Source organism: Dermacentor variabilis, chromosome 8 (assembly GCF_050947875.1).
Source record: "Dermacentor variabilis isolate Ectoservices chromosome 8, ASM5094787v1, whole genome shotgun sequence".
In the NCBI taxonomy this organism is placed as follows: Eukaryota; Metazoa; Arthropoda; class Arachnida; order Ixodida; family Ixodidae; genus Dermacentor; species Dermacentor variabilis.
Window position 1 is genome coordinate 127,027,041 of NC_134575.1, and position 18,237 is coordinate 127,045,277.

General features: G+C 45.0%; 1 protein-coding gene across 1 annotated transcript in view; it reads right to left on the bottom strand.

The window, feature by feature from the left end:
* LOC142590775 (glutathione hydrolase-like YwrD proenzyme) overlaps positions 1–18,237 on the bottom strand; it is a 127,294-nt gene that overhangs the window by 15,111 nt on the left and 93,946 nt on the right. The window contains exons 6-9 of the mRNA XM_075703194.1: positions 10,560–10,728; positions 9,450–9,612; positions 8,933–9,115; positions 7,108–7,202 (exon numbers count right to left, since the gene is read on the bottom strand). Of these exons, the coding sequence (XP_075559309.1) occupies positions 7,108–7,202; positions 8,933–9,115; positions 9,450–9,612; positions 10,560–10,728 (610 nt within the window). The remainder of the gene's footprint in view (positions 1–7,107; positions 7,203–8,932; positions 9,116–9,449; positions 9,613–10,559; positions 10,729–18,237) is intronic.

The following is an 18,237-nucleotide window of genomic DNA, read 5'->3' on the forward strand; positions in this document are numbered from 1 at the left end:
CACGCATCGAGGAGCCGCTAAAACATCTAACCAAATGTGTTATCGAGTTCAAGTTGGAAACGCCGCAGGTCAACGCATTCCAAGAACTGAAACGACGCATGCAGTCGCCACCGGTACTTGCACACTTCGACGAAGACGCCTATACCTAATTAAAGCATGTTTCTGGGCGAGTTGGCGCATACTTAACATAAAAATTGTAACAGCGCAAACACATGCAACCACAAGTATCAAGGACGCAACACAAGCGCTGACTGTCAACTAAATTTTATTTACGGCAGACGGATACCTTATATAAATAGAAAGGCATAAGTGTAGGGGGAAGGGAGTGATACAATCAGGGAAAATGACATTGCGCATCGATGAACGTAGGTGCCAGCAGTCAATGGAATCAGGCGCAGAAAAAACAAGAAAACGAGAAAAAAACTAGAAAAACACTAGAAAAGGCGAGGGATACTAACATGCAATCAAATCAGTAAGCAGTCGCTTGCAAAAAAATGAAGCTCTGCAGCAAAAAGCGATACAGAAGGGGTGCTTACGCACTTGCTGCCATATTTGTGTATGTGCAACGCTTCCAAACTGATGCGCGCCGTCACAGCGGCACTCTTGCAGAGAATGTTTGTCTCTCCCAATCGAACCTCGCATCCTGCGCATTCAATTACGTGCTCGACCAAATGTGCGTACTTGTCCTTTAAGTTACTTAAATTTCCGGCATGTTCCCCCAAGCGTTCATTAATACAGCGGCCGGTTTGGCCGACATAAGCCTTTCCACACTTCAAGGGAATGGCGCAGACCACTCCTGTGGAGCACTTGATGAACGGGTTCTCATGTTTTAGCTGACAACCTCTTTCTTTAGAGTTGCAGATGCGTGGCCATAACTGTGCCAGCTTGTTGGGTCCCGAAAAAACGACGGACACCTCATGCCTGTTGGCTACCTTCCTGAGACTGTGCGAAGTCTTGTGCAGGTACGGCACAACCAAAGGCTTGTCGGTCTTCCGACGTTGTCACTGGCACGTTCGTTCATCGAAGCGCAATGTCATTTTCCCCGATTGTATCACTCCCTTCCCCCTTCACTTCCGCCTTGCGCCTTATATACGGTATCGGTCTTCCGTAAATAAAATTTAGCTGACAGTCAGCGCTTGTGTCCCGTCCTTGATACTTGTGGTTGTATGTGTTTGCGCTTTAACAATTTTTATGCCTATACCTAAATCCATACTGACGCCAGTAGCCTAGATATCGGTGCCGTGCTAGTCCAGAGGGAAGACGGACTTGAACTGGTGATAACTTATGCTAGCCGGTCGCTGTAAAAAGCGAAAGGCAATTATTCTAGGACTGGAAAGGAGTACCTCTCCATCGTTTGGGCTAAAGCGAAATTCCGCCAATACCTCTGTGACAGGCCATGCAAAATGCTAAGCGACCATCACGCGTTGCATTAGCTGGCTAACTAAGAGGACCCTTCAGGACGGCTGGTGCGGTGGAGCCTCAGACTGCAAGAATATGACGTCACGGTAATCTACAAGTCCGGACGAAAACACTCAGACGCCGACTTCCAATCACGCGCCCCCATCGATCCCCCGCCGGAAGACGACGAGGATGACGACGCCTTCCTCGGAATAATAAGCGCAGAAGACTTCACTAAACAGCAACGAGCAGACCCGGAGCTAAAAGGTCTGGTCGAGTATTTGGATGGGAACCCTGACGTAGTACCTGGGGCATTTAAGCGTGGATTGTCTTCGTTCACATTACAAAACAACCTGCTCGTAAAGAAGAACTTCTCACCAGTCCGCGCTAACTACCTTCTTGTTTCGTAAGCGCTGCGTCCAGAAGTACTGCACACCCCCCATGACGATCCAACCACTGGGCAACTCTGGTTCTCCCGGACGCTGTCGAGGATACAGGAAAGGTATTACTGGCCGCGTCGGACCGCTGACGTCGATCGTTACATCAAGACATGTCGAGACTGTCAGCGACGCGAGACACCACCGACAAGGCCATCGGGATTACTTTAGCCGATTAAGCCTCCTTACCGACCTTTTCAGCAGATAGGGATGGACTTGCTGGGACCATTTCCGACGTCAACATCCGGAAATAAGTGGATTGTCGTGGCGACGGACTACCTCACCCGCTTCGCTGAAACTAAAGCTCTGCCCAAAGGAAGCGCAGCCGAAGTAGCGAAATTTTTCGTCGAGAACATCCTGCTGCGAAATGTTGCCCCAGAATTCCTCATCACAGACAGAGGAACGACCTTTACGGCAGAGCTCACACAAGCTATCCTGCAATACAGCCAGACAAGCCACAGGAGGACAGCTTCCTACCACCCGCAGAAGAATGGTCTCACGGAGCGCCTGAACAAAACCCTCGCCGACATGGTAGCAATGTACGTCGACGTGGAGCACAAGACGTGGGACGCGGTCCTGCCATACGCAACCTTTGCTTACAACACGGCAGTGCAAGAAACAACACAGATCACGCCGTTCAAGCAGGTTTACGGCAGGAATCCGACGACTACTCTCGACGCCATGCTGCCGCACGTCTGCGACAAAGAGAATCTTGACGTCGCCGCCTACCTCCAGCGCGCCGAAGAAGCCCGACAGCTCGCCCGCCGGCGGATCAAGAACCAACAGAGGACCAACAGCCGACACTACAACCTTTGGCGACGCTATGTCGAGTACCAGCCCGGCGACCGTGTTTGGGTTTGGACCACTATACGCCGACGAAGCCTTAGCGGGAAGCCTTTACACCGCTATTTGGAACGATACAAGGTCATCGAACGCATGGGCGCACTCGACTATGACGTCGTGCCAGACGGCATTTCCCTATCACATCGGCGTCGCTCATCACCTGAATTAGTTCATGTTGCGCCAGTTAAGCCATTCCACCAGCGCTAAACAACTTTGGGGACTTCGCATAGCTAAACTTTGGACCTTTGTTTGGATTGTGTCACCTAAGACTTTGTTTCTTTGTTGTTTTATTACTTTGTTTAATAAGTGTCCTTTTATGTTTCATTCTCCTGTTATGTTTGTAGCATCGGCACGATGCCTTTCGAGAGGGGGGAAATGACAAGTGAACTCGTTTATCTTTTACGGTTGAGCGCTTTTGCCCTCTAAGAATTGTTAGCGCTCAGCGCAGGACGCGCCCACATGTATCGGAAGTTTCTAGAATGTTATCGGTGCTTCTATCCGCTGTCTCTTGTCGCCGATCCTTGTGTAATCTGATTGCATGTATGTGCGACGCGAATGGTGTAGAACATTGTGGAAGGGACGCGGGACGCAGAGATTACTCTGGAACGTTCGACGACTGATATATAGAAGCCGACATGTTTGAGCCGCTGATCAGATTTCTACGATTGCCAACTATGTTCTCCGCTATCGTTGTGCTTTAAGTGTAGGCTGTTTTTGTGGGCACAGGTTCGCCAATAAAAGTTAGTTTTGTCTTTCACAGTATTGCTACTTTGTTCATTAACGTCACTTGCACATGACACTATCATAGGTAGGACATATGAAAACGAAGTCTTTTGAGTCAACTCGAACACTTGGACACCTACGACGCTATCTTAAATCCACTTGCGCTTACACCAAGAAACTTAAATACTTAATATACTCGTGGCCAAAGCTCGAGAACGTGTAATATGGCATCCATCACAATCCTGTCTCGCTAACTAAATCATCAACATCATCATCATTACGCTGGTTACGCCCACTGCATGGCAAAGGCCTCTCCCATACTCCTCTAACAACCCCGGTCATGTACTAATTTTGGCCATGTCGTCCTCATCCGTCTTAATCTCATCCGCCCACCTAACTATCTGCCGCGCCCTGCTACGCTCCCCTTCCCTTGGAATCCAGCCCGTAACCCTTAATGACCATCGGTTATCTTCCCTCCTCATTACATGTCCTGCCCAAGCTCATTTCTTTTTCTTGATTTCAACTAAGATTTCATTAACTCGCGTATGTTCCTTCACCCAATCTGCTCTTTTCTTAGTCCTTAACGTTACATCCATCATTCTTCTGTCCATAGCTCGTTGCGTCGTTCTCAGTTTAAGTAGAACCCTCTTCGTAAGCCTGCTGGTTTCTGCCCCGTAGGTGAGTACTGGTAAGACACAGCTATTATACATTTTTGTCTTGAGGAATAATAAATAGAATACTAACTAAATAGAATCAATCAAAACCGGGCACCACGTTTTATAACATCTCTATATTCTCCGTACAGCACTACAAATGCTATAAGACAGACCCTCTTCCTTCGCGCATAGAAATCGCCTTGCATAATCGCACGTCTTTGGCAGAGTCGTTCCTTGTTTTATCAGTCACGTGCAAAGGATCCAATACTCAATGCACTACTCAGATCATCCTTGAGATTCGCCCACACAAGTCCCGACGCACGTATAAGTCGCTTAATATCTCCAATCAATAATTGATTATTCTAACACGCATTGTCGAGTAAAACGCTTCCTAACAGCATACCTTCATGCTCAGATTGAGTAAAATTTCGCGACAAATTAGCCCGCCACTTGCTCTCCGAAAGAACACTCCGAGATTAGCGTGTTGTTCAGTTGCGTCGTACTATCCTAGTCTACCTTGATTTGCTTCATTTGTTTTGGTAATTTTCTCCCCAGTTGGTTTTAATTGTATTCTCTTTGAAAACTCTGTGTACACCCCTCATGTAATGGCTTCGGGTAATTAAGGTCCAAAAAATGAAATGAAATGAAATGACCAGACCAATGGTGTGACGACATATGCATTATTTGAGCACTATGATAAGACCGGCCATTGCATTGACTGGGACTTAGAGTACACTGTCCCCACGGACATGCTATCACCTTCGCAATGACTGTTAGTATCGCTGCATATACAGACGACATGCCAAGCATTGAAGGTGAGATGTGTTAATCTGCCTGAAATCTATGCACGCGCACGGTGCCAAATCACCCATACTTAAACAACAGTAATTTTCTTTGCTGTCATTGGGAGCAAGAAATCCATGCGGGCCCAGAATCTTAATATTTTTGTGTTCTTATTACGGGTGTTGGTTTAATTTCATAATGTTTGTTCCTGTTTTGGACACTGGGTCTGGTGCTGCAATTGATGTCATGGGCGTTGCTGATCGGTTTGATTTATTCTTTTGTAGTATATTTAATTACGAAAAACTCATAGATATGTAAACACAGTTTTCTAATACTTCTCCATTTATGCAATGCGTTACTGTGACAAGTGACGCTATTGTGAAAGCTATTGAGCCTTTACGATCGTTTTGTAGTCCTTGTCCTGACGGTATTTGTACTAAGCTACTAAGAATGACAAATTACGATTCTGCTCTTATACTTACACCATTGATTCGACAGTCTCTCGACACCACCCAGATTCCAGACCATTGGAAATTGGCGCACGTGATACCAATATCTAAAACCGGCTAAAAAAAACAACCTAACAAAGTCTGAGTCTATATCACTTACGTCTGTTGTATGCAAACTTCTTGAACACGTGTTATCTTCTCAAATCATGCAGTACATGGCTAGCAACCGCATTCTATTTGCAAATCAGCATGTTTTTTAACGAGGCCGGTCATCTGAATCACAGCTTCTTGAACTAACTACCGACATTCACTTTAACCTTCACCAGCTTACACAAACTGACATCATATTTATAGATTCTCCTATAGCCTTTGACCGAGTGGCTCATAACCGTCTCATAGATAAAATGAAGCGGACTAAAGTTGACCAAAAAGTAATAAACGGGGTTAAAGAATATTTATATAACAGACGACAAGCTGTCGCAATTAATAATGTCCGTTCCTCATTTCAACCTGTTCAGTCCGGTGTGCCTCAAGGTTCCGTTTTCGGACCCACCCTATCTTTATTATACATAAATTATATTCATCAGGGTATTCATCAGACTCATAAATCCGGTTATATGGCGAAGACTGGGTTCTGTATCGGCCAATAAAATGTAAGGCTGACTGTGATATATTACAAAATGACTTGAACAGGATTGAAAGATGGTGCTCAGACTGGCAAATGAGCGTAACTACCTTAAAAACTAAACTTATGAGATTTACTACTTGCAGTGAAATTACGAAAAACACATACTTTCGAAGTGATGAAGCTCTAGAAACTGCATAATCATTTAAGTATCTAAGTGTTCACCTTTCTCCGACTTTACCTTGGCATAATCATTTGTGTTGTGTTGTTGCCGCTGCATGCACATCTCTTCGCTTAGTTCGTCGTACGATTCGTCAGGCTAATACTGATGCCAAACTTCTTGCATATACCACCGTACTTCGTTCAAAGCTTGAGTATGCATCGTTTATATGGAATCCGCACCAAACGCTTCTTATTAACAAATTAGAATCTTTTCAGAATAAGGCAGAGCGATTTTTACAGGTTTATTACACAACATTCAAGCATCACTAAAATAAAACAATACCATCCCATTAAACACTAGAACAAATATATCTGGGTTAACTTTCTTCCATCAGCTTTTTCATCACCAAAATATCTTCTCTCAGGCACACATCTTACCAGCCAAGAGGAAATTCCCACGAACTTATCACGAATATAAGGTCGAACAACCGTTTGCACGTACCAAACTATTGCACTTTTCATGTCTGCACCTTGGCGTTTCGGAATCGAATTATCTCCCAAGTAATATAGTCCAAATATTTGACCATACTGTATTCAAACAAGCACTTAATGAGACATTCCGAAATTAGAAACATGAACATTTGTTCCTGCCTTTCTTCAGATGTCAGAGGAAGTGACATTATTGTTGGTATAATGTAAGAATTATTAGCGTGCGGTTTTGTCGAAGGAGAAGTGATGTAAAAGTTGCATAGCATGCACGACTTCATATAAGGACATTTCACTTACATGCACGTTGCCTTATACCTTCGTATATCAATTGTTATCCCCCCTCCCCCCCTTGTGTAATACCCAAGCTTGGCCTTTAGCGTAAATAAATGAAAAAAGACGGCTTTTCGTTGAACTCTTCATTATATATGTAGGAAGACCGAGTTTACGTCGCAGTCTCAGCCTGTAAGGCGTAGGCAATTATCTTCTCGGAAAAAAATTGCGATATATTTCCGGCAAGCAAAATGTCTAAGCTTAATTCTTACTCTGGGTGCATCCTTCTGGCAGACCCAACTAGAAAGCGCGGTTTAGATAGTGACTGTTGTGGGTCTAGACCAAGCTCGACCATGTTGAGCAGCACCTGTAATGAGATAAACGATCAGAACATTTTATTAAAGATTGTAGTAGGTGAATTCCTATGTAATAAAAAAAATATCGGCATTGACTGGTGGATCAGATCTACAAGAATAGCTGATAATTTTGCAAACGATTCTTCAGTGACTTGGGAATATTTCTTGCGATAACGGTGGCAACTCACTTGTATTGAACAATGCTAAAGCTAAACTTAAATGCTGCATTGAAATAAAAGCAGATAAATTGCGCTAGATTCAGTAGGAATGCGTACAAAATAGGTACTGTATACCGACTTCCGCTGCCCTGTGCCGTCCTTTCTAAATATGTTAAGCGTGTCATAGGCAATCTCTATGACAATCTCCAAGATTGAGACTTGCGGCATTCAAAGTTTATCAGCAGGAAGCACTGCTTTCTTCTTTCAGTTTTCACATGCAGCAGGAGATAAATATTATATAAAGTGTTTTCAACTGAAACATCGGTATTCAGAATAAATACAATGATATACCGGCGTTTAGCAAACATAGACATATATTTCCCCAGCACAACTGCATATAACATGAGCAAATTGCAAACAATAGGAATTATTCAAACGTGTAACCACCTAGCGCTATCAATCTTAATAAACTGAAATGGAAGCATAGTGCACATTTTATCTTTGAATATAGATGTAGGCCTTAAGTAGCACATAGTGTAGATTGGGAGCGCGCACTGTTTGTTCATTTTATCTTTGTTTGCGAAATTGGCTTGCGGCTGTTGAATAGGCTAATAAGGCGTAGTATAAACGAATAGGTAATGCCTAGAGTTCTTGTTGACATAGTCTTATTGAGCAAGAGCGAGCTCGCAAGGAATTGCAATGAGAGTAGGGCGGGCGGGGATGCATCTGCGCAATGCAGGAGGTTATTTTGTTAAGGATGATCAAAAAAATGAATATAAACGGCAATGCTTCACTATACGATCCCAAATGAACTAAAATCGCGCACTGTAATTTTATTTCGTCTAGGCTTAACCAACATTTATTCATTGACAGTTGTCTGCGATTACTTTCTTCGTTAGGTTCATAAATTCAAAGAAAACATGCATGATACTCAATCCGTTTTGCGTTTATATATTTAACACTAAACCTAATACATTCATGTTGAAATGACTGGATTAATATGAAACTGAAGGATTTATTGGCCCTTTTCTTTCTTCGTTCATCTTTTCAACTTTTCATATCTACTATCTGCTTATATTGTGTTTTGGAGAAAAGCTTGGCTCACTCTGTAAGCATCGCCTGATAATTATTTACGTTTCTTTGTTTCCCAGCAGCCCTACAACATTAACAGCACCTAGCGCACCCCCTCCCCTCGCACGGTTATAAAAAAATAATTTCCGCTTTGAACGGTTTCTCACCAATCCATTGAATTACGCTTTTGCACATTCCTTATGTTCTCTACTCCTGATAAAAACTTGCACTACTAAGCACTCCCAAGTAAATTAAGCCTTGCCCTGAAAAAGGTGAGGCTGCTTTTCTGTACATTAACTTCCGACTGAGGCAACGATTGTTGACCCAAAGATAATTACACGTTCGTAACCTTGAATTAAAGGAATTATAAAGGAACTTGACTGTCCATAACCAAAGCTACTTAAAGATATTTTTATTGACAAAATCAACTTCTGCAAAATGGCATTTAGAAGCCCAACATAATTTGCATTGCGTTGCCAATTTGTGGTTGATGGTTTCTCTTATGATCTCACCTGGGCAAGAACGCTTGTCTGTATGAGTCCACCCATAGTGCCCATCGTGCATAGCCAGTCTCCCGAGCGTGCATCGGTCACCATAACAGGCATGAGCGAGTGGTAGGGCTTCTTTCGGGGCCCGAAACAATTCGGGTGCCCGGAAACTCGGTTGAATGCGGCTCCTCGTCTCTGTAAAAATGCCTACATGAATGAATCTTCAATAAAAAAATTCACTCTGATAGGGAAGGTTCAATGCTTCGACTATTTCCATCATGAATCAGGCTGCCGGCAAGCAAAAGGCGCTTTTGAAGTACACATGCGAATTAGGAATCCAGCTGCAATTCAAATGCAACCGCACGCAATATATTTTTTGTTCTGCTAACCCCAACAAGACGTTCTTTAATGTGTTCTCAGTACAACTCCAAAGCCAAACATTTGCTGTGTTTAAAGCAATCCGTGGCCTGCGAGCATAAAGCGGGCACAGCGAAAGCACACCTTCGCTTGATGTTCTTCAATCGTCGTATTCGCCTCCTACCTGAAGAGCAAATCCGTGCTCTTCGACGACAGCACATCCAAAATATTCTGAGAGGCTTCCGATCAATCCACATACGCTTCCGGCCTCGTCAGCAGCCGCCACAAACGTGGTACCTGAATTTTCGATTGAAAGTGCAGCTTCCGGGCAAACGGCTTCCATTTTTCTGCAAGCAGAAATAAATCATTCCGCTTTGGTCTCGAAGCTCATACACAGCGCGAATTGATGCTATACAGACAACTGGGGCAGCGCTTAGTGGAACTTTATGCAACAAGCATGATGGCTTAGCACAGTAACATGGCTTAAGGCTAGAGAAACTGTTTGCACAACAGATGCAAAAAACGGCCGCCAGTAGCTAATCGCGCAGTATTGGTCGGTTTCTCTAAATTCGATTATTAAAAATAGACTTGTTGCGCTGTGACTATCTTAGGTTTAATGAGAAGGTATTATGGAACTATGTCTCTGATTTACTAGCTACACTAAGATACCTTTTTCGGTAAGGTAATGAAGATAATCTGGCGAACAAGCTGATATAATATGATACAGCACTTTAACATTTGCATGCCTTATGCTCAGAAAAAGAATATCTTGACACCTAGCATTTGAGGAGGCTGCCTTGTCGAGAAGGGATTATATTGCTTACATATTGCTTATCTTGTCTAGACCTTAGATCTTGCTTAGATCAGTTACAATTTCAGTCAAAAATTTGTCCTACTGGACGTGCCCCAACACATCCGAATGCTGTAAGGAAAAAAAGCCAGACGCGTCGCTGGAATGGAATGCAGCATATTGATTAAGTGTCGGGGCTATGGGAAGCCATGAGCGTGAGTCCGTAGTCCACAATTTGAGTTCATTCCTTCACTCAGAGAGAGAGATATAATTTCTAATAAATAAACATCTCTGATAAAAGGAGAGATCAAGGCAAGTCGAATTCTCAAAACGGTTACTATTGGAATTGTACTAGCATTCATGATCACATTTTAATAAGGGTCGCAATGATGCTTCTCTATTTCCTCTACGTTGTTATTTGAGGTAGTTGTCAAAACATGCTACATGCCCAACACATGTTTCTAATCTTTCCTGGCAATTTTCTACACCTTCAAACATTGGTACCTGTCAAATTTCACCATTGCTGCATTGTTGTGTGCGCGCTGATGTGAGAGCATCTCATGCAGTGAGCCACCAGTGCGAGGGTCCCCTACATGTCGCAAACCATCGGCGAGGGCGTGGCGAAGTGCTTCAATGACAAAGTGCTCGTACTGACCCGGGATGTGCTTGATCTCTGCAAGAAGAGCAGGACTGGATAAAGAGCCCGTATTGGGCACATCAAGGAAGGAGGGAAAAGTACTGAACAACCTGAGGGCATGTTGCCCAACTACATGTTCGTCGCTTTCACCGTAGATTTATGTTGAACTTCACGCTTCGGTTTCGATATGGCTAGCAAATATAAAATTCATAACTTGCATTCGCTTCTTAACGTTATGGGTTGATTGGTAGCGCCTTGAACCAGTAAAATGGGAAAGAAATCGGGTAGCCTCTTAAGGGGGTAAGCCGCACTGGGGGACGTGCAACGTCTTGTGCGTGCTGTAGCGGAGGCATGGACAATAGGGTACAGACATGACGTAAACAAACACAAGCTAAATTTATTCACGCAGGAAAAATCCGCCTGCTCAATTCGTGTGAGAGTTAGCGAGAACTTACTATCGAATTCTACATTCTTGCACGCTCCCTCTGGTATTAGGCGTTGTCGTTATGCAGAGCCAAAGCGACGGCGCGCTGGGCACTAGCGTACGCAAATTTCCTCCTTGCTGGTGCCACCGCAGGTTACCCTCCGTCACTCGAGTCCGCCGCGCTCGTACGTCGTTTACACTTCTGCGGTTGTCTCCGTCGGCGGCGCCTGCTCTTTCCATAAAGATGGACAATTTTCCATAGTCGACAGAGAAGGCTATCCCTCTGTCTTACTGCCCGAAGTTCTGCAGGAAATTTCCTGGTGCTATGTCTATGACGCTGAGGCGACCAATTCGAGCAAGCGTAGAATTTCTAGAACAAAAATTAAATTATGGGGTTTTACGTGCCAAAACCACTTTCTGATTATGAGGCACACCGTAGTGGAGCACTCCGTATAATTGAGACCACCTGGGGTTCTATAACATGCGGCTAAATCTAAGTAAACGGGTGTTGTCGCATTTCGCTCCCTTCGAGATGCGGTTGCCGTGGCCGGGATTAGATCCATCGACCTTGTGCTCGGCAGCCTAAACCATATAAAAAAAAATTTCTAGAACCAATTGCGCACTTGTGGGCCCATAACTCGTGATGAGCACCGGATCGAGTTCGATAATTTATTACCTGTATGATTATTAATGAGCTCTTTCCAACGCATACACTTTAATGGGATCGACAAGCGCGCGCCGAAGTTACGGCTCTCTCAGCAGCACGTGCGAAGCTAACTTTGGCCCCGATTGCTTCATGCTACTGGTGATGACGATTTAGTCCATCAACTGCCTTTTGTGTTATCGTTAAGATTTTCCTTTCTCATTTCTTTCTTCATATTCTTGTAAATTGTCATAAATTTTTACTTTCTATTCCATTTGCATCAAGTTTACTGCCTCTATTTCTCTCACTTTCTGCTTGATGACTTCTCGTTGGCTATGTACACTTTCAATTACCCTGTACTTGGTTGCCAACTTTGTTCGCCTCTTCCTCCAATCTCTGTTTACGTTTTTCAGGTGCAGATACTTGTGTATTTTAGTTGTCCGTATATTTTGATCAATGTTGCTGCGTGTTTTTTAACAACTAATTTGGTTCTGCTCTTTTGTAACTTGAAAAGAGGCCCAATTGATGTCATACTGCACACTCTCATTTGTATTTCTTGCGTGGGCTTCCAAACCCAACGGGCGTGCCGATCCTTGGTTAACTTTACCCCGAACACCATATCCCATTTTAATCGCCGAATGATATTCGCAAACTTTTGCGTTGGTAACTTTACTCCTTTACAGATTGCAGACCCACCCGATATTTGTTGTGGCCGCAAAGTGCTACGCGTTCCATTATTTCTGCATTCCTCTTCCCTAAAATTTTCATATTATCTTCGTGGGTGCTTGAGTAAGGCTTTCCTTCGGTTTTGCATAGGCCTAGGCAATTATAATGCTTGACATTGGGTATGACTTGCTGTTTAGTTGACATCACGTAATTACTCTTCTGTTCATTGAAGATCATAATTCCTGTTCGTTCTTCGTCGAATTTAAGGCTTAAATTTGTCGCTGCGCTGCCATACATTTTCGCATGTGTGCACAAATATCTTGCATTTTCCGCTAGTAACACTCTCTCGTTTGCATACATCATTCCGGCGACCTTCTCTTGCACCATTTGCCCACTACGCATATAGATAATTTCAAACGCTAATTAACTGTTTTCCAGCCGTCTTTCTATGCCATCGACATAAAGCTTGAGCAACAACAAACAAAGGATATCCTTGCTTTTGGCCTCGGTGAACTTTCGCCACATCATTAAATTTTCGGTCTTTCTGTAAAATTTGATGTGAAAAGAGGAGGTATAACAAGACAACGCGATATTTCTTCCTCAGAAGTAGCACAAAATTGTTTTCCGTGCCTGTGCACTTGGGAATTTCCGATAACGTTTCCTTTTCTACGTTGTCGTTGGCTCACTTGATATCTACAAATGCTATCTATAAAGGTCTATTCTGAGGTACTGAAATCTTTATGCACTAAGTACAAGCGTATTATCATCTCAGCGCGTGCCTGGCCTGAACTCATTCTGTATTTCCCCCAGAAAATCATTTTCCCTACCCACTTCGTCAGTCTTACTTTTACGACTTGCTTTGCTATTCTATATATCACCGACGTTACTGTAACTGTACTGTACGAGCTGGCAGGCACGTACCCAAGAGGGGATGGCCGGGGGGGGGGGGGGGGCGGGCACCGCGGTTCGGCCCGGCATTGCACTACTTTTAGATGAGCCCACGCATGCGGAGCACTCAACGGCTGCTTCCCCTCCGCTGCGGGAGGGGCTCAGTATTGCACTATTTTCTGGATTGACCCACGTATGGGGAGTGCTTAACGCGTGCTTCACCTCCACCGCCTGTCGGCACGGCATTGCACTACCTTTGGATGAACCCACGCATGCGGAGCACTCAACGGCTGCTTCCCCTCCGCTGCGGGAGGGGCTCAGTATTGCACTATTTTCTGGATTGACCCACGTATGGGGAGTGCTTAATGCGTGCTTCACCTCCACCGCCTGTCGGCCCGGCATTGCACTACCTTTGGATGAACCCACGCATGCGGAGCACTCAACGGCTGCTTCCCCTCCGCTGCGGGAGGGGCTCAGTATTGCACTATTTTCTGGATTGGGCTACGTATGGGGAGTGCCTTACGCGTGCTTCACCTCCACCGCCTGTCGGCCTGGCATTGCACTACCTTTGGATGGACCCACGCATGCGGAGCACTCAACGGCTGCTTCCCCTCCGCTGCGGGAGGGGCTCAGTATTGCACTATTTTCTGGATTGGGCTACGTATGGGGAGTGCTTTACGCGTGCTTCACCTCCACCGCCTGTCGGCCTGGCATTGCACTACCTTTGGATGAACCCACGCATGCGGAGCACTCAACGGCTGCTTCCCCTCCGCTGCGGGAGGGGCTCAGTATTGCACTATTTTCTGGATTGGGCTACGTATGGGGAGTGCTTTACGCGTGCTTCGCCTCCACCGCCTGTCGGCCCGGCATTGCACTACCTTCGGATGGACCTACGTATGCGGAGCGCTCTACGCCTGCTTCACCTCCGCCGCGGGTCGGCCAAGTATTGCACTATCTTAGGGATCGGCCCACGTATGGCGAGTGCTTAATGCCTGCTTGACCTCCACGGCGGGTCGGCGCGACGGTAGTGCAATGCCGGGCCGACCCGCGGCGGCGGTGAACCAGGGGTTAAGCACTCCCCATACGTGGGTGAAGCACTTCGCTTTTCGTTTGAGAGCTTTGACTGTCCTCAGCTCTCGTTGCCATTCCATCTTCACAGAGTGGAATGCTGGTAAATGTTTTCACTCGTTTTAGGTGGCGGTAGTTAGCGGCATCTCCTGGGGCGTGAAGGCCAGTTTTCTCATTGATTCGGTGCCCGCGCGATTAACTCGAGATGAATTCAGTTGTCACCATACATTCAACGACCACGCGCATCGCTGTTGCTTTGTTAGTTCAACCTTTTTTGTTTAGACTGATCCAGGAACCAGGAAAGTGATTCGGTTCGTAGTCAACTGGTCTGTATGCTCGAGGAAGGAAGTGCGGCCGGAGAAAACGCTACGTGCGTTGAACTTTTCGTTTTGCTTCATTATTTCCTCGAGCGACGGCTTGCCGCGGCGCTGGCAGATCCTCGGAAGCATATACATGCGATATGAGTTAGATAACGTGGAAAATAAAATAATGCCAAGCAGCGTCCATCATCAGACCGTGCAATAACCAGTAAAACCATACAAAATACTATTGTCACCCGTTACCTCGTCTGGCTTTTCTCTAATTGTACATCAGTTTTTCGTGAAAAATTGACTACTGGAAAGAAGTGTAGCAAAGAGTTGAGAAATTCAGCGATCTACTAAGGCAGAGAGAGCCAAGGAAACAGCCAAACAGGAAGGAAAAGCGAAAATAACAAATTTAACTGTTGTTTGTGAAAATATTTATGGATCCACATCTCTTTACTTAAAAAGGAAGCACAGAAAAGGCGGGCGGCATTGAGAATAGTTCCGTGTCTCTTGAATCATGCTTCCACAGTTATCAGTGGAGCTACCTGACGTAGTCAATTCTCTGCTGCGCTAATGTGAGCGTTTCATAACCTTCCGCGGTGGGCGCAGTATGTCTAGAGCCGCAGCGACCTGCGCTCTACGCGGTTGTACGGGACTGGTGACCACGCATCGTTACGCAACTTCTCAAATAGCAACATGGGTCGGGTTTGGCACTTTAATTGGTAGAACAGTAAACGAGCGATCCAAAAGAACTGTGATTGTTCCGGAAACTTATATATTTTTCTATAGTTCTTCCAGGGCTAATTCTGAAAACACTACTAGAAATATTTATTTTTGCTTTCGCTTGTTTACTTGTTTTTGGCAGCGTTCTTCCTGCGCTTCTGTCATGCCCGAGTCCATTTGCTGTGCTTTCTTTGCCATTTAAAGAAGTGCTGTGTCTCACAGGCGTATTTGTGAGGTACCCCTTATTTCAATTCTCTTTTGTGGATTTACGCGTCTTTATAGTCATTGGTGGGCATTATTTACATTAGTGCTAGTAAAGGTACCTCCCCCCCTCTTTTGCATAGGAAGAGTTACCTTGGGTTTGCCCTCTCTCCCCGAAAAAAAAATCCTGCGTACATGCCTGCAAGCTTGTATTATCCTGATCACAGTTGCCCTTGTAGGTTAGCTTAATGCTCTTGTGTCATCCAAGCCCTACACAAAGAAGGTTGAACTACCGAAGCAACAACGATGCATGTGATCGTTAAATAGATGATGACTACTAAACTCATCTCGAGTTAATTGTGCGGAATTCGAATCGATGGGAAAACAGGCCTTCATACCCCAGGATGTGCCGATAACTACCGCCATCCAAAAGGAGTGAAAGAATTCACAACCATTCGACTCTGTGAAGGTGGAATGGCAGCGAAAGGTGACGACAGTCAAAGCTATCTAACGAAAAGCGAAGTGCATCACGTCTGCCGCGGGTGGGCCCGGAGATAATGCAATATCGAGCCCACCCGCGGCGGAGATGAAGCAGGCGTTAAGTACTCCCCATATGTGGGCCCATCTCGACGATCGAAAAAGGCGCATTAGAGGTTCCCGAGCGCACAGGGATATGTGGCATTGAGCTTAAGCCCTTTCTCCATTATCTGAAGGATCGGTCCACATAATGATTTTTTTTCTGTTGACGGACGCCGAAAAAACTGCTGAAGGTTAGACATATACAGCTATCGCTGGAAAATGGAGCAACATGTTTGATTTGCCGTCGCTTTAGGAATGTCTGTGAGAAGTGGTGGTGTGGACGGGGAAGGGGTATGCCGCTTTATTTCGGGGGGAGGGGGAGGGCTCCGCGGACTGCCCTCAGGGTACGTGCCTGCCCAAAATCACAGTATATTCTTATTTAGACCTTAACATTAGACAGGTAAAAGATATGCATCTGTATATATCTGCATATGCATATGCAGATATGCAAAACGCTCATCTTAATACTTCAGTACTTTTCATTCAAACGTGCATGTCCACGCTGCTCCATATGTTACAAAGTACTTAAAATGTATACAACGCTTTCCTCCAGAAAGCTGTTTTTATTACGGATGATGCCAGGAAACAGATCTTGATGTCACCAACGCTCAAAAATTTAATCATGAGCGCGCACAATGTTCACGGGCACCTTGTGGGATGCACCATACCGCTGAGCTCTCCGTAGTCGAGAAAGGTGTGGCGACAGAAGACCAAGACAAAGACGATGCTGATAGTTTTTTTTCGATGCCAGAGGTGTCATACACCACGAGTTTGTCCCACAAGCGCAGATGGTGAATCAGAAGTTTATATCCGCGTGATGCACTGCGACGCCGTCGCCCTGACTTATGGGCATCTGGACAAGGAGCCTTCTCCGCGATAACGAGAGGCCGCAGACTGTTCTCTGCGTGACAAAATTCCTCACCAAGCACAGCCTTGCTGTACTTCCCCACCCGCCATAATCACCTGACCTCTCCCCATGCGATTGTTTTCGGTTTCTTCCTGCGAAGAGAGCCCTAAAAGGTCGCTGGATGGGGAGCGTGGAGGCCATTCAAGACGCCACGACAAATGAGCTGACAGCCCTGCCAAAAGAAGCTTTTCCAACTGTTTCCAAGACCTCAAGAAGCGTTGGCAGCTGTGTATAGACTGCAAGGAAGAGTATTCCGAAGGGATGCTGCACAAATGATCTCAATGTTAAATGAATTTTTTTATGGACTCAGTCTCGGAACTCTACGGACGAAGGTTGTACAATTTAGGACAATCGATTGTAAAGGCAGAAGTGCACTGTCGGCCATATGCTTTTAAGCTGAGGAGCTTGCTTTTGCCTCAAGATAACCTGTCCAAGTTTTCATACTGGCTTTATGAGAAGCCTATGCACCATCAGTATTCCCGCCGTTTTTAACTGCACCAAACAAAACTATTAAAGCAATAAAATTATTGGTGAGATAATTTCATCATTCGAGTGTTCAGATTGCTAACCTCCAGATACGGCGGAAGTTGTGAAGTTGTGTGCTCAATTGACTAATATACGTTTATTAAATTTCAGTAATTGATCTAAGGTGGCTAAAGAAAACGAGTAGTTTGGAGCCCTTCCTCGATATTATCTAGCCGAACGAAGAAATGTTGATTAAACTTGCTTCTGCAAGAACCATGCGAACAAAAATTTATCAATTAAACGCTCTTGGAAAGTGTAACTGACGCAGAAAAAGAATGTCTGTATAGTCTAAGAAAGAAGAGCGCTTCAAGACTGAACTTGGTATCAAGGGACAACCACACACATACTGCTCTAACAACTTGAAGCGCTGTTCCTTCTGTGCTAATGAACCAACTAGCCCGTCAGTCAATCCCTCGAAACCTGCAAGTCAACCTGACCGCACCCAGCCTATTGTGATGTCACCTATGATTTGGCTCCGTGAGCATGTTCCTTGTGGCCAGTCCGCTTTCGATTTTTTACACTGTGCTATCAAAGGCAAGCAGTTTAAAATTTGACTGTCAATAGAGCAGTAAACGTGCGCCTCCGAAAGCTTTCTTGGACGCAGAATGGACGCATG